Genomic DNA, 14,241 nt, shown 5'->3' with positions numbered 1-14,241 from the left:
GACGGAGTATTTTAAGTCTATGTTGCTGCTATGTAAAAAAACCCCAGCAAAACAGAGGGTTAATATAACAATCAACCCACCTGGGCCGGAGAGGCCATGCTGGCATCCAAGGAGTGAGGAAGTCGGAAGAGTAGATGGCTGCCCATTCAGTAATGGAAAAGTTGCAGTTTCTCAGAGGAGTTGGATTTAAGAAAATACAGTCTGACTCTGTTGGGAGAGTGAAGACCTAGTTCGCAGTTGGGAGAGTGAAGACCTTGTTCGCAGTTGGGAGAGTGAAGACCTTGTTCGCAGTTGGGAGAGTGAAGACCTTGTTCGCAGTTGGGAGAGTGAAGACCTTGTTCGTAGTTGGGAGAGTGAAGACCTTGTTCGCAGCCTGCAGGGCCTATGGGCCTGCCGGGCCTTCAGAAGACTTCTAGTACAGTATCATCTTCTCATCAGGATTTCAGGAAGGACCCAAAGAGGGAAGGGCTTGTGTAGATGCTATTTGAAGCCTGAGAAAAGTCCCACCTCTCAGGGTTGGCTCGACCAATAAGAAAGGGGGAATGTCCAGGCGGGAATTTCCTCTGTTGGGAGGATTTATGGCTCTGTCTCAAGAGTCATTAGACATAGCCATTGCGGATTGTTTCCATTTATACTCGGATAGATATAACAAATATACACTGCATTCTATGAGAAGGTGATGTACACTAAAATGTGAGTCATTAAATGAGGATTAATTGGATAGGAGACCTGATGCAGGTGGGGTTACATTATAAAATACACAGTATCAAAAACAATAGTATTAAAAAAACTACACAAGACAGTAAATTATCACACACAATGTTCTGGAATGTTCATTTATAGACCAGGTCATCTATGATTAATGCAGCAAAGTATGTATTAAAGTTTGCTTCTGTCTCCCCTATTGTCACTAGCTGCGTTTACATGGACCCTTATAATCGGATTGAAGGCTCAATCAGATTGAAAAACCTTCATGTAAACACCTTAATTGATCCGATTGAAATTTCGATCGGATTGAAAGGGGTGGTTTATTCCTTTTGTAACCCGATCAAGAGAACATGTAAACACTTAATCGGACTGAAAACCATATCTGAAAGGAATGCGCATGTGCAATGACGTAGAAATTACTTAATGACGTATGACGCACTGTTGTTTTTGAAGGGAAGATGGCGTGCGGTAAGCAAAATTGGTCTGTAGCAGAGACCATTGAACATAGGGTCATAAATGACTGTCGTGTCATCCTAAAATTTTCCTTCCACTCTACGTCCGTGAAGTGGTGCAAGACAACGTTGTCCCACCAGTCCTTGCTTCGGACTTTCATCCACAAACGCCTTGTTCTGGGCTCTGGCAGACGCATTTTAATTGCTTGATAAATACAAGCAGCACGGCACAGAACATCACGCGCTTGTCGTCTCCTAATTATCAGCTGAAGTACGTAAATGTTAAATCTGATTTTTAAAACAAAAAAAATAAGCAACGGTAAGAGGGTGGCTGTTATGCGCATCGTGGAACGGCGGCGGGAATCGTCTAGTGCACTGATTGTGCGTAACTGCGCATGTCTAAAACGATCAAATCAGATGCAGTGTTGTTTTTGGCAGCCCTTTTAGTTTTAGTCTTAGTCTTTTTGACGAATATGCTTTTTAGTTTTAGTCACATTTTAGTCACTTATAAACTTCATAGTTTTAGTCAAGTTTTAGTCGACGAAAACGCAAAAAGGTTTTAGTCAAGTTTTAGTCGACGAAAACACAAAAAGGTTTTAGTCAATTTTAGTAAAAAAAAAAAAGTAGCCTAGTCTTTAACAAATTAATTTAGGTTAAAAAGTATTGGAAATGGGCTTAGGTTTGACAGGTTGCAGCAAGTGTTGCAATTCATAAAACAACAGTTAACCTTAAAACCTTTGCATAATAAACTAGACTTTCTGAATAATTCAATTGGTTGGGTCCTTACATGCGCTTCGTGAGGCACACTAGCACACGCACGCAAGGTCTCTTGCTCCCTTTCTCTGCTGTGCGCGCGCTACACATGCGCGCTCTTGCTCGCTCGATCTAGATTCCGGGAGTTTAACTAATTTGCGGGCAATTCTGAAATCGTACATTATGGGATTTTTTTCATTATTGATCGTACATCGTACAGAGTTCAAAATTATCGTATTTATAGGCAGAAATAACATGCATTGTGAATGTCAGACTTATTATCATTTTCGTTCCATCTCGTCTCGTCAACGAAAACTAGAAAACGTCTCGTCATGTTTTAGTCACCTTGGAGCCATTTTTAGCTAGTCATCGTAACGTTATCGTCATAAAAAAAAGGTGCGTCAACGAAATAATTGCGTTATCGTCATCGTTGACGAAAACAACATTGAATCAGATGTAAAGCTTGTGACATGTAAACGCGCACATCAACCCGATTATTGTCGTCCATGTAAACACCTTGTTCGGATTCTTTAATCCAGTGGTTCCCAAACCTGTCCTGAAAGACCCACAACACTGCACGTTTTCTTTGTCTCCCTAATCAAACACACCTGATTCAACTCATCAGCTCATTATCACATGGGTTAATGAGCTGATGAGTGTAATCAGGTGTGTTTGATTAGGGAGACAAAGAAAACGTGCAGTGTTGTGGGTCCTTCAGGACAGGTTTGGGAACCAGTGCTTTAATCGGATTGATTTAATTCGGATTGAGCCATGTAAACGCAGCTACTGTCTTGAGCATGTGACCACATTTTTTAACGGCCATGGTAACCAAGACCTTCTTGCACTCTCACTGGGGGATGGGATCCCAGATCCCAGAGTGAGTTTTAAAGATTGTTTGGTACATATACCAAATAATTGTGTCTGATTTGTCTCAGTCGTTACAACGTTATTAGAAGCACAAAAAACATCACATGCAGAGATTGAGTGTGTGTGGAGCAGGATTTACTGTGAAAGGAGCCGCTCTGCTCGGAGAAGCTGGAAGAAACACAACCTTCACGTGTGTAAATAGTAAAAACGGTGTGCTTACTCTGAAAATACTATTAAGTATATTTACTTAATAATCACAAGCAGTAAAAAACATAATATAATGCTAGCACTGTAAAAGGTTTAATGCTAGGGGTTAAACTGATCATTGTTGATCTGTGATTCATACAGATCATGCCGCACAATTCAGAACGCATGTGATTTGCAGATTAATTACAAAAAATTACTCGTTTTGGTGCGGTCTCTTTAAATGCAAATGAGATACTTCATACCCCGCCCCCTCTCCAGGTTGCAGAGGTGACACTCGGTTCAACTCCACCCCGTTCGGCCATTTTTGTAATTTGATAGCAGAGATACACTTATTTAGCGGCAACTTTTTGTTCACACGTTATTAACAAAATGTCAACAACGAAAGACTTGTCCATCCAGCCTTACATGTTCGAGCCAGAGGCGGAACAAGCGAGATGAAAATGAAGACGACGAACCTGCAGAACAACGTCTTCATATGGATGTATCGCAATGGTGTGTTACTGTATTTACAGTAACTTCTTCATCCATGCCCACTAATACAATACTGCCTGTTTTACAACGACTATTTAACACTCACAAAACAAAATATAAGTTATATTATAAACAATTAAAGAAAAGCACTAAAGTAATAGTGAACTTTTTGTGTTAAATTATCGTCTAAAGTTTATAGTCCAGGGATAAAATTTTAGATGCATTTTTTTCTGTTTGTTCTGAACATGCTGAACACAATCTGTTAACAGTTCAATCAATATTGTAAAGTATAAGGACTAAACTGCTATCTTGGCAACTGCTTCTCATGGGTGAACTGCACCTATGTAGTATACAGAAATGTTTTTGAAGCATAAGTAGGTGTTTGACGTTCTTGTTGTGTAAAAGTAGCGTGCCGTGAATAAAATAAAATTCTAGTCAGAAATACAGCCCTTTGCGTTATCTCTGCAATCTTCATATTCCTAATGCGTATATGCTAACTTTACATCAACATGTGATTTATTTACTTGCTTTTTGTTTTTATCTTTATCTTTATTCCAATCATGTATTCAGGTGTTCTTGTGGTAACTGTGCAACTATGCCAACTGAAGTTGAAAATCGATGCTGTCGAGAATCTCCTAAGGTCAGTGTGCTTTGTTAGTACATATTAGGTTAGAGTATAGACAATCCTCCATAATAAATTAAACATTTGTTAGGTTATGGCTCGAATGGTATCCAGTCAGCTGACATGCATGGTGGAACATCCTGGATTTGAGCCTGTGTGTCTCTGAGTATTTTCTACAAAATGCAATAAATGTTTACAAAGCACAGTATGGGATATTACATCTAAGAGGAATGGTACAGTAAGTGAATTTTTGTTTTGTCCATTTATTGAAAAACAAATTTACAAAGTTTCTAAATACAAAGAAACAAAATATTGTAATAATTTTCATTGTAAATTTAGCAATTTCTTCTCTTTGTGTTTTAGTCGTTACAGGTATTGTGCATACAGGTGCTTTGTTTCCTGATGATGGAGATATCTGGGCTGGAAAGTGCGTGTTGTCCTGCCGTCTTGTGTTGTCTTGAGGATACGGCAGGAGTTTCCAGACGATGTGGGACAGTATGTCGGCTTCAGACCGGTCCTGGATTGAAGCGGGAGACGTAAGCGGAGACCACTGTTGCCTTGGCTGGTCATGGATGCTGAGATGAGAGGATTGGTGGGATATGGATCTTTTTTACCTCATCTATATACGGAGTTGGGTCATGCAAAACTTGTTCAAAGACCAGCTCCATGATGTCGTCGACATAATCTGTAATGACAGAAAATAACTTCCATAAGCTATTTCGCTTATGTTTGTTCTATTGCACTGCCATTTATAGTGGCATTGAAGTTATTTATTTTTGTTGTGTGGCTTTGGTTTAATTGTTATTACTCTGCATGAGAACGTCATCATGTTATAATTCCAACTTTTTTTGAATGTTATTAAAATGCTGCTACAATGATTTAGATTTATTGAAATTGGGTTACCACATTAACACACATTGCTGTGTCTCACCCATTGCTGTCTCTCACATTGAGAGACAATTGATAAAAAATTATAAGCATGTGGTTAAGACTATTTCATGCATTTCACTTAATAATACACAAAAACAATATACAATAAGATTCTTTAACCACAGAGGCTAACCGGGAGCTCGTTCTGTTCTTGTATGAGTAGTTTGCAAACCCATGGAAACAAATTGTGTTCAGTGTTCAGATCTTAATTTTCACCTCAGGTGTCGACAGGATACCACCTTTGGTATTTTCACAAAAACCAACTATACAATTCCTTCATCCCGAAGACAACGGTGTGCGCATCTTCCCGGAAGCGAACACTTGTGATGTGACATTGCGGTTGCCTCTGCATGAGTCTTACCTTAGTTTCAGAGAAAGGATGGAGTCAGGCATTCTCCAGTCCCCTACTTTTGGTTTTGCTTAAATAATTTTTTTGTGCTTTCCTGTTCATGTTCCAGTAACGTTATCAGTTTCTGGTTCTTTGTTTTCTTCTTTCGTTAAATGTAAGGGACCAACATAAGCCCCCACTACGTTGCAAGAGTTTAGACTGTTAACCTCTTTCACTCTTAAGGCATAATTTGGATTTCCGCCTGAATCTGAAATACCCAAGTTTAAGGCCACATTTACACATAGCCGGGTATTTAGAGAAACGAATATTTCTCCCCCTCCGTTTTCAATAATAACATCGTGCACACAACCCGCATAAATACGCCGTCGAGCGCCTTTATAACTATGCTAAACCTATGGGCGGCAGTGTAGGGAGAAGGATAAAGCCATGCAAGCCAATCAGAATCCTCAGAATTGACAAGAGAGAACCTAAAACCCCGTTTCTCCCAGTTGACACGGCAACACATAACCGGCGTTTTCAGAAATCTCCACTTTGGCCGGAGTTTTTAGAAATGATCGTTTTCTGGGATAAAAACGGCGTTTTCGTGTAAATGACAGGCCAAAACGCAGAGAAATATCTGCGTTTTCCCATCGTGTAAACGGGGCCTAAATGTTCACCATACAGTGAAATAAATGTAAAATATTGGTTTCATTGTAAAGAAAACTCCTCAAAATAACAAAATCAGATTGTGATACTTGAAAAATAACATTGTATGTGTTTAAAATACAATAATAAACATAAAAATCCTGGAAATGTGAGTAAGTTCATTGCTGGTGGTTAAATAATCATTAATCTCAGCATCTGAAACAAAGAAATCAGTGTATGCATTGCTCAGACTTAGTTGTTTGCATTGTAATTTTCACAATATCAAAATGTAGATTTACTCAAATTACATAATTTTATTGAAGTTCACATACTTGCAGACTCTCACATATGATTGCATAACGCAGTTTCGACACATTAAATCAATACTACTTCACCACACCGCCAGTGTCCCGATATGGCGCTGACATCTCGAGACGATCTCCAGACCAGACCTGGGGTGCGTTTCCCGTACAACGCCGTAACTCTGCTACAGTACGATGCATTGTTGAAGAATTCAACTAGCAAGTCACGACTGTTTCCCGAAACCATATGTCGTAAAGTGGTCATTCAACCACGTTGGTTTATGACGTCACACACGTGGTGGAGTAATAACTACCTTTAATGAAACTGTTTGAGATCGAATTAATGCTAGATGTTTTGATATAAAATATAGACATGGCATCTGATGACTATTTAAAAATTTTCAATTCAATCATCGGCTCGTTCTTACATAGTAGAGCATGCTTGCACATGCGCAGTCTTCAAAAACGGTGCTTTAAATCTCTTAACAAACTAAAAGACGTAAATTACATTTGTATGTATTCTAAATAAAAGACACAGGTTGTACTGAATGTCAGCTTGCTTATTTGGCTCAATATAAGGATTTATTAAGTCCACATGTCATGCAAACAAGAAACTATGCTTCTAACTACAGGTCCAGAGCTGTTTGCGAATGTTTGTTGGAACGATCGTTTCGGGAAACACCAAATCGTTGGACTATGTCAGTAACGACGGAACTTGTTTCGGGAAACGAGCAGGAAGTAAAGCCGCGAAATCAACGCCCTGCCCTTTCTCTCGCAGAATGCACTCTATCTGCACTTTTTTAAAGTGGCCTATGTCTGCTCCGTTCCTCCGTTCTGCTCCAATTTGATGTCTGTTGATTGCAGTTCGACAAGAGGCTTGTTAAAATAAAGTAAATACAATCTCCTCGGTCCTCCGAATATCTCGAAAAAATATCCATTGGTGCTTCATGACTACTTACGTATACTTATAGTGCATTCGAATATGCCTACTTTCCTACTAGGCTAGTGACAAATGGTCAAAAAGTGCTTTAGTTTTTGAGATACCCCTACCGGAGGTAGAACTAAACCAAATAATGTTTTTCCTCATCTCTAAGGTCTCCCATATATGGAATGGATTCTTGGCTCAAAATATTTTACTGCTAAGATTGATAAATTAACAGATATTGTTATACACCCCACAACCAAAAAAGGACTAAAATATAGCCTGTCCGTATGGGAGTTAAGGCATAAAAACTAGTGCAGATCAATCACACAAGCTCTGAGAGCTTTGAAACTTGACATATTTGTAGTCAGGAAGTTGCTTTACCTACTAGAAAAGACTGGATGTGAATATCTTGATGTATGGAATAAATAGAGACATATAAACACATACCAAAAATAAGCGGACATACACAAATTGAATATCTATGCAGAATGTTTTCATTTACTTTGTGGTTGCTTTGCCAATGATTAACATATAAACATATATAGATGGCTTGTTGGAAAGGTGGGGTTGTGCTGAATCCAGCAATACCAAATATGTAAATATAGCATGATAAATCAGAGTTTTCTGTCACTCAATGTGTGAGGTGTCTAAAATGAAAGAAAATGGAACACTGACATAATTTAGTCCAAAGCCCATTATCATTGGTGAGAAGAATGTTGAGAAATGAAAATATAAGATACATTTAATAATGAAACATTTCACATGGCACCTTGAACTATATGGATACAAAGATTGAAATCGAAAGATAACACCTTACCATAGCACAAACAGGCGACCAGGAGTCAGGATAGGAGTTTCACCTTATTAATGAGCCTTTTAATAAAACTATAACTTAACTTCACACAATACAAATTAAATTACTGTCTTAAATCAAACAATTGGCAATCTAACAAAACAAACACTCAGAGGGGGGATGAGTCCTCTCTTCTCGGGCTGTTTAATTTCTAGCAGCAACCATTTGGAACATGAACTGCTTTTGGTAGCCATTCTGAGATCAGCCCCCCATATCTGCAACACACCACTGTCACTCATCCACATTGTCATCAGTGACAAAGTGGGTCATATTTGGACAGTCTGGGAAAGGGCAAGAGCAAAACTCTGTGCAGGTTAAGCCCACTGAAAGACACTGGCATTTGGTGGCATCGTTGCAGTTTCCCTCTTTACAGTAGAGGTGGGTGATGTCTCTAACTTCTTTAGGTGCTGGTGCCTTCTGGAACATCACAGGTTCAATGCACCCATCTTCTCTAAGCCTCCACCCTCTACCAACTGGGTTCCAGAGAAGAGGTTTGGCCAGGTGGCTGTGACGCCACACTGCTGTTTGGTACAAGGCTCTCAGCACATGTTGCTGGAAGGCATCTTCTGTTGATGGTAGATTTGCTGCTGACAAATCTGTGGTAGATGCCAGTGTGTACCTCAGCTCACCCAGGTTGGTTCAAGGATGCCCATCCACCTTTTTCTTTTGGCCATACAGGAGGAGGACATACCTTCTTGCCACAGGCAAAGCCTCTTCCAGGCTACCAGAGAGTCCAAATTTGGTCATTTCCTGTAACTCACAAAGATGGGACTTCAGTCTTGTGAGGGCAGTGGCCTTCCCAATTCTGTACAAACTGCTTGTGGTGTCACAACCCGTGAGGGCGTGGCATGCAGGTAAACACTCACAAGCACTGCTCCAAGCTTCTGAGTGATCTAACATATAGGGACGAATCTTTTCTTTGAGGCCATGTCCAGAGTGCATAAACACTGCTGAGGATCCAAACATCCCTTTGCTTGAATAGTACAGAAGCAAAACTAGTACATCTGTATCATCACATTGGACAATTAGACGAGAATGTGACTGTTCAAAGTGTATTGCATGTAAACACCAGCCTCGTGTACCTGCAAAGTTTATCTCCATTCATATCAAACGTGTTCCTCTGTGGAACCCGTGCTAGGCATTTATCTACGGTGGAGACTTGGCCTCTTCGGAACACAACAGATGCCATAGCATGAGTTGTATGCTTCCCATCCAGGGTGTCTTCATTTTGGTCAAAGTTGTCGATGGCTGCATCAACAATTCCATGTTCAGCGACTCCAGTGAGGCCAGTTGGGATGTAGACACCACTCTCTGTCCTTGATATTTGGTCTGCTGCCACAGATATGAGGAAGTGCCTAACCTCTGTATAGGAAACACAGTGCCCCAAATGTTGCACTGAGCTCATTGATGAGTGTCTTACTACCAAACTCATGATGTATCAAAATGGCAAGTCCCAGTGTGATTGGCGTATGGATGTGACAGCTCTGTCCAATGAGATCATGACAGATTGCGACAACACACAGATTGTCCTTTGAAGCTGTGTCATCATCACATGTTTGGTAATCTCTGTGGGCAGGTGAATCAACACACCAGTTGACAGTCATGCAGGATGTTGGGTACATACTTGCTGCATTGGAGACGTGATAGATGGTCACTGCTGACATATGATTGACTGTCATGATCTACCTGCTCCATGCTTTTCCTCAATATGTCTGCAGCCCTGTGTAATATTTGGATTTCGGAAAGACTCTGACTTGTCTGTGGAAATGTTGTCTCACAGTCTACTGTTATTTCTGTGAGTTTAGCAGCTTCCCTCAGTGCACAACCTATGGTCATACTATCTGAGCAGATCAGATCTGACTGTCCTGGACGTGGAACAAATACAAGCATGTCTTTGTAATGCTGTATCAGCTTTTCCTTTAGTTTCCAGGATCTTTATTTCTTGTGTTGAACTATGGACACACCTTCCTCAGCAATGGTCTTTATTATGTTGTCATAGCTATCAGTCAAAGATAGCTATGATTGAGAGTCCTCATTTTCATATATTTGGACAATACGGTTTTATCAATGTCTTCTGTGAGCTTAATAAACGCTTTGTCATAGACATCGGTCTGCTTTTCTGATTCTTTTCTTCGTCTGGCAGCTGCTATATTTCGTTCAGAGATGTAGTGTGCAAGGCACATTTTATGGTATTTTGCATCATATGCAAAGAGATCTGGGCATGAAAGAATTCGAAGATGTACTTCTTCATCAAGCCTTTCAGAAGCTGCCCGAAGGACCTTGTCTCTGGTACTTGCGCCTGTACCAGTCGAAATGGCTGTCAGAGGTTCTGGTCTAGAGCTGGCCTTCCCACAAATGAAACAATCTCTCCGTTTTTAAATGATGTTGTATCAGCCCTACTCAGCCTTCTTGGTGCAGATGTGCTCTCACTCTCAACATTTGCAACTTGCTGCTGCTCACTGATTTTTGTCTTACTGCAGTAGTTCGCTCTACATGATACATATGAAACTTTGATTTTGGAGGAAAGTATGTCATCTGTATATGGAGCCAGAGTTTTATGGACATCATCATCTCTCCGCTGAGCAAGGGTAAGTATGCGTTGGAGGCCTTCTACTGTGGGGTTTTGGACATAGGGATCTTTTTTCTTGCCCTTTTCAAAATGTTTCCCACAATTTATACAAAGCTTTGGATCCAATGTCTGTAAGACATTCTCCATAATTCAAGAGACTAGTGAAAAGGAAAAATTATATACATTTCAGAATTTGGTAACACTTTACAATAAGGTTCATTAGTTAATGCATTAACTAACATTAACTAACCATGAGCAATACATTTGTTATTGTATTTGTTAATCTTTATTAACGTTAGTTAATAGAAATAGAGCTATTCATTGTTTGTTCATGTTAGTTTACAGTGCATGAACTAATGTTAATAAGATTTTAATAGTAAATGTTGAAATTAACATGAACAAAGATTAATAAATACTGTATAAGTGCAGTTCATTTCATTTCATGTTAACTAATGTTAACTAACGAACCTTATTCTAAAGTGTTACCCAGAATTTTAATTGAAACGCAAATCAAGTTGAATTACCCATGCAACATTAGTCAGAGGGCTAAGTAATGTCTTAGCTAGGCTAAGTAGTTTATACAACTAGCTACTTAGCTACTTGTATTAGGCTAGGTCAGCCTTTTCTTATGATATAATATTTGTTTATTAAGACATTATAGAAGATATCAATAAAGACAATCAAGTAGATAGCTACAGCTGGATCCAACCATTAGCCTTGCACTAATATCTTATTCTTATCTAATCAGAGATCACACCAATGGGGTGAATTATAGCAGTGTAGGCTCTACTGCCCACTGCTGGCCTGGACAGAGAAAAAAAGCTAACAAATATTATTTTCTATTATTCAGTAATGACTTGGCCAAAACAAAATTCAAGTGGATATACATATTTAAAAAAAAAGGTGTTCCATTCCAATGTTAACATGATTCAATTTGATCTGTGTTTCATGTGAATTGTATAGTATATTGCCTTATGAAATGTATCATTATTAAATGTATCTTAAATTAGACTATTATGACAGTGTTCCGTTATCTTTCATTTTAGACACCTCACACATTGAGTGACAGAAAACTCTGATTTATCATGCTATATTTACATATTTGGTATTGCTGGATTCAGCACAACCCCACCTTTCCAACAAGCCATCATATATGTTTATATGTTAATCATTGGCAAAGCAACCACAAAGTAAATGAAAACATTCTGCATAGATATTTAATTTGTGTATGTCCGCTTATTTTTGGTATGTGTTTATATGTCTCTATTTATTCCATACATCAAGATATTCACATCCAGTCTTTTCTAGTAGGTAAAGCAACTTCCTGACTACAAATATGTCAAGTTTCAAAGCTCTCAGAGCTTGTGTGATTGATCTGCACTAGTTTTTATGCCTTAACTCCCATACGGACAGGCTATATTTTAGTCCTTTTTTGGTTGTGGGGTGTATAACAATATCTGTTAATTTATCAATCTTAGCAGTAAAATATTTTGAGCCAAGAATCCATTTCATATATGGGAGACCTTAGAGATGAGGAAAAACATGATTTGGTTTAGTTCTACCTCCGGTAGGGGTATCGCAAAAATTATAGGGCATTGTCACTAGCCTATACTATATAGTAGGCGAAAACAGTACGTGAAGGAAGCAGTACGTTCGAAACATCAGTATTCATAAAAGAGTAGGCGAGAAGTTCCCGGATGGCTTACTGCTTCCAGCCAGATTTTCGAGTGCAGTCCGATGGATACTCTTCTATCCCAGGAGACCACGCGAGAGCATACGTCATTATAAAACATCACGGAGATCAGCGACGCGGGTGCTTTCAAATGTGAGTAAACACGGTTCCTTGTGTTAAAATTGCATATGTTAAACTACTATAGAGTAAACGTTTTAACTGTTGAAGGTGTAAAGAAGTTAGACAGTATAGTATAGTTGTGATTTTGCTGTAAAAACACGTTTTATTATGTATAGCTCTAGCTGAGAGGGGAGTTCCAGTAAGGACACGTAAGTTACGTCTCTAAAGTGGATTTACATAAACCATAAACATCTTAAAGACGCTCATTTTAAACGTCTATTTACATCTGACAGGAAAATCTTTTATAAGTATTGCAGTATTGCACAACATGAAATATACATCTGAGTGGTATGTGTGCTTTTATGTAGAACAAATCTATAGGCTAAATTAACTAAACATAAGTTATCTATTTTATTTGTCCATTAGTATTGTTGATAAATTGAGGAACATCTATGTTGGATAAAAAGTTAAAACAACCTCAACATGTAAATGTAGTGTTGAGCTCATAAATCACAGAGGTTATGGGAGTCTTGTCTGGATGTTACAGGGACAGAAGAACAGATGTGTGTGTGTATCCAGTGGAGAGTGGCTCATGAAGCTGAATGCTGCCATCGAAGGCTTTGAGTGATTATACTACAGAAATGACTAACAACATCTATCTAAATATTAAGTTGTAGTTTATTTGAATTATTGTAATTTCAAACAGAGCTATTACAGCACTTTTCTGATACTCTATTTCTGTGCATTTTCTGCACAGCTGTTGTGGTGGAGCAGGACCTGAAAGGAAAGATGATGGTGGCATTTGTGAAAAAAAGCGTTCTTGTCTTCTAAACAATACTGAAATCAAATGACATTGTGCTGTTAAAATGACTGCTTTTGTGTTATGTTTGTGCATTTTTGTAGGATCTGAAATGTCAGCAGACTGGTGTGAGCACTGAGGATGAGGAGCACAGAGCTGAATCCTGGAGATGGTGCCATGGACGAGACCCTCCATCTCTCCACCGGCCCTTATTGCCTCAGATTGTGAAGCACAACACATCACGCAACAACCTCCGGCACGGCTCACCTCTAGCGGTCCACTGGTTCATCAGAATAAAGCCGCAGAAGGGGAACCGCTGTGTTGAGATGGCAGTAGATGTGGTTCAGCGCCTGTAGTCTACATACATGATTGTAGTTTGAATAAAGCTTTGTTTCATGTGTTGACTTGTATATGCATTTGTTTATTGTGTGATGGTGACTTTCATTCATTCATTTACTAATTTATTAATATTTATCATTGTTGTCAGTAAATCAAATATAATTATTTAATTAATGAATGCTTGAATTAATTGTTTGAATGAAAATGTAGTCATGAGGTGTGTGTGTATATATATCATATATGTTTGCATTCATAATATGAGATTTTATACAGAGGAAAAAGGTTGAATATCTTAATATATATTTTCTTAAGTAATTATAATACATTTAAAAAATGCATTTTTTGTTATTTATAGGCCTGAGGGATGAAACGACAGAAAAAGAGGAAAACAGCAGTAAGCCACTTTTGCTTGTGGATGAAAATGTTTGGAAATAAAATAAAGAAATGAACAACATATTCAAAAGATGACAATTTGGGGATTTCGTAATAAAAATAAATAATATTGTTAAGGATAAAACGGTGGGTCACATAAGTAGGGTTTAATATAAGAACTACCCTAAATTTATTCACAAAATAAATGGGCAGCAGTTTCTTTTAAAAGACCATAAAATGAGCAAGTTTAATCAATATCAAGATATTTACAGATAGATTAATTAAACGTGTCGTTCAAATCTTTTAA

At 38.6% G+C, this 14,241-nt stretch overlaps 1 protein-coding gene and 1 long non-coding RNA gene across 2 annotated transcripts; both read left to right on the top strand.

Moving 5' to 3' along the window:
• Positions 1-3,961: 3,961 nt before the first annotated feature.
• LOC307003296 lies at positions 3,962-5,619 on the top strand. The gene is made up of 3 exons (XR_013798664.1): positions 3,962-4,098; positions 4,172-4,318; positions 4,444-5,619. It is a non-coding gene; the product is annotated as an uncharacterized lncRNA (long non-coding RNA).
• A 6,661-nt stretch (positions 5,620-12,280) lies between these two features.
• On the top strand, positions 12,281-13,583 carry LOC307003279 (uncharacterized protein). The gene is made up of 3 exons (XM_079621535.1): positions 12,281-13,048; positions 13,182-13,219; positions 13,328-13,583. The coding sequence occupies exons 1-3, from the start codon at positions 13,027-13,029 to the stop codon at positions 13,577-13,579; spliced, it is 312 nt and encodes a 103-aa protein (XP_079477661.1). The 5' UTR covers positions 12,281-13,026; the 3' UTR covers positions 13,580-13,583.
• Positions 13,584-14,241: the final 658 nt, after the last annotated feature.

The sequence above is a fragment of the Phoxinus phoxinus genome (assembly GCF_949152265.1).
Source record: "Phoxinus phoxinus genome assembly, chromosome: 8".
Classification (NCBI taxonomy): domain Eukaryota; kingdom Metazoa; phylum Chordata; class Actinopteri; order Cypriniformes; family Leuciscidae; genus Phoxinus; species Phoxinus phoxinus.
The sequence above is the reverse complement of the archived record's forward strand: the minus strand, read 5'-3'. Positions and strand labels throughout refer to the sequence as shown.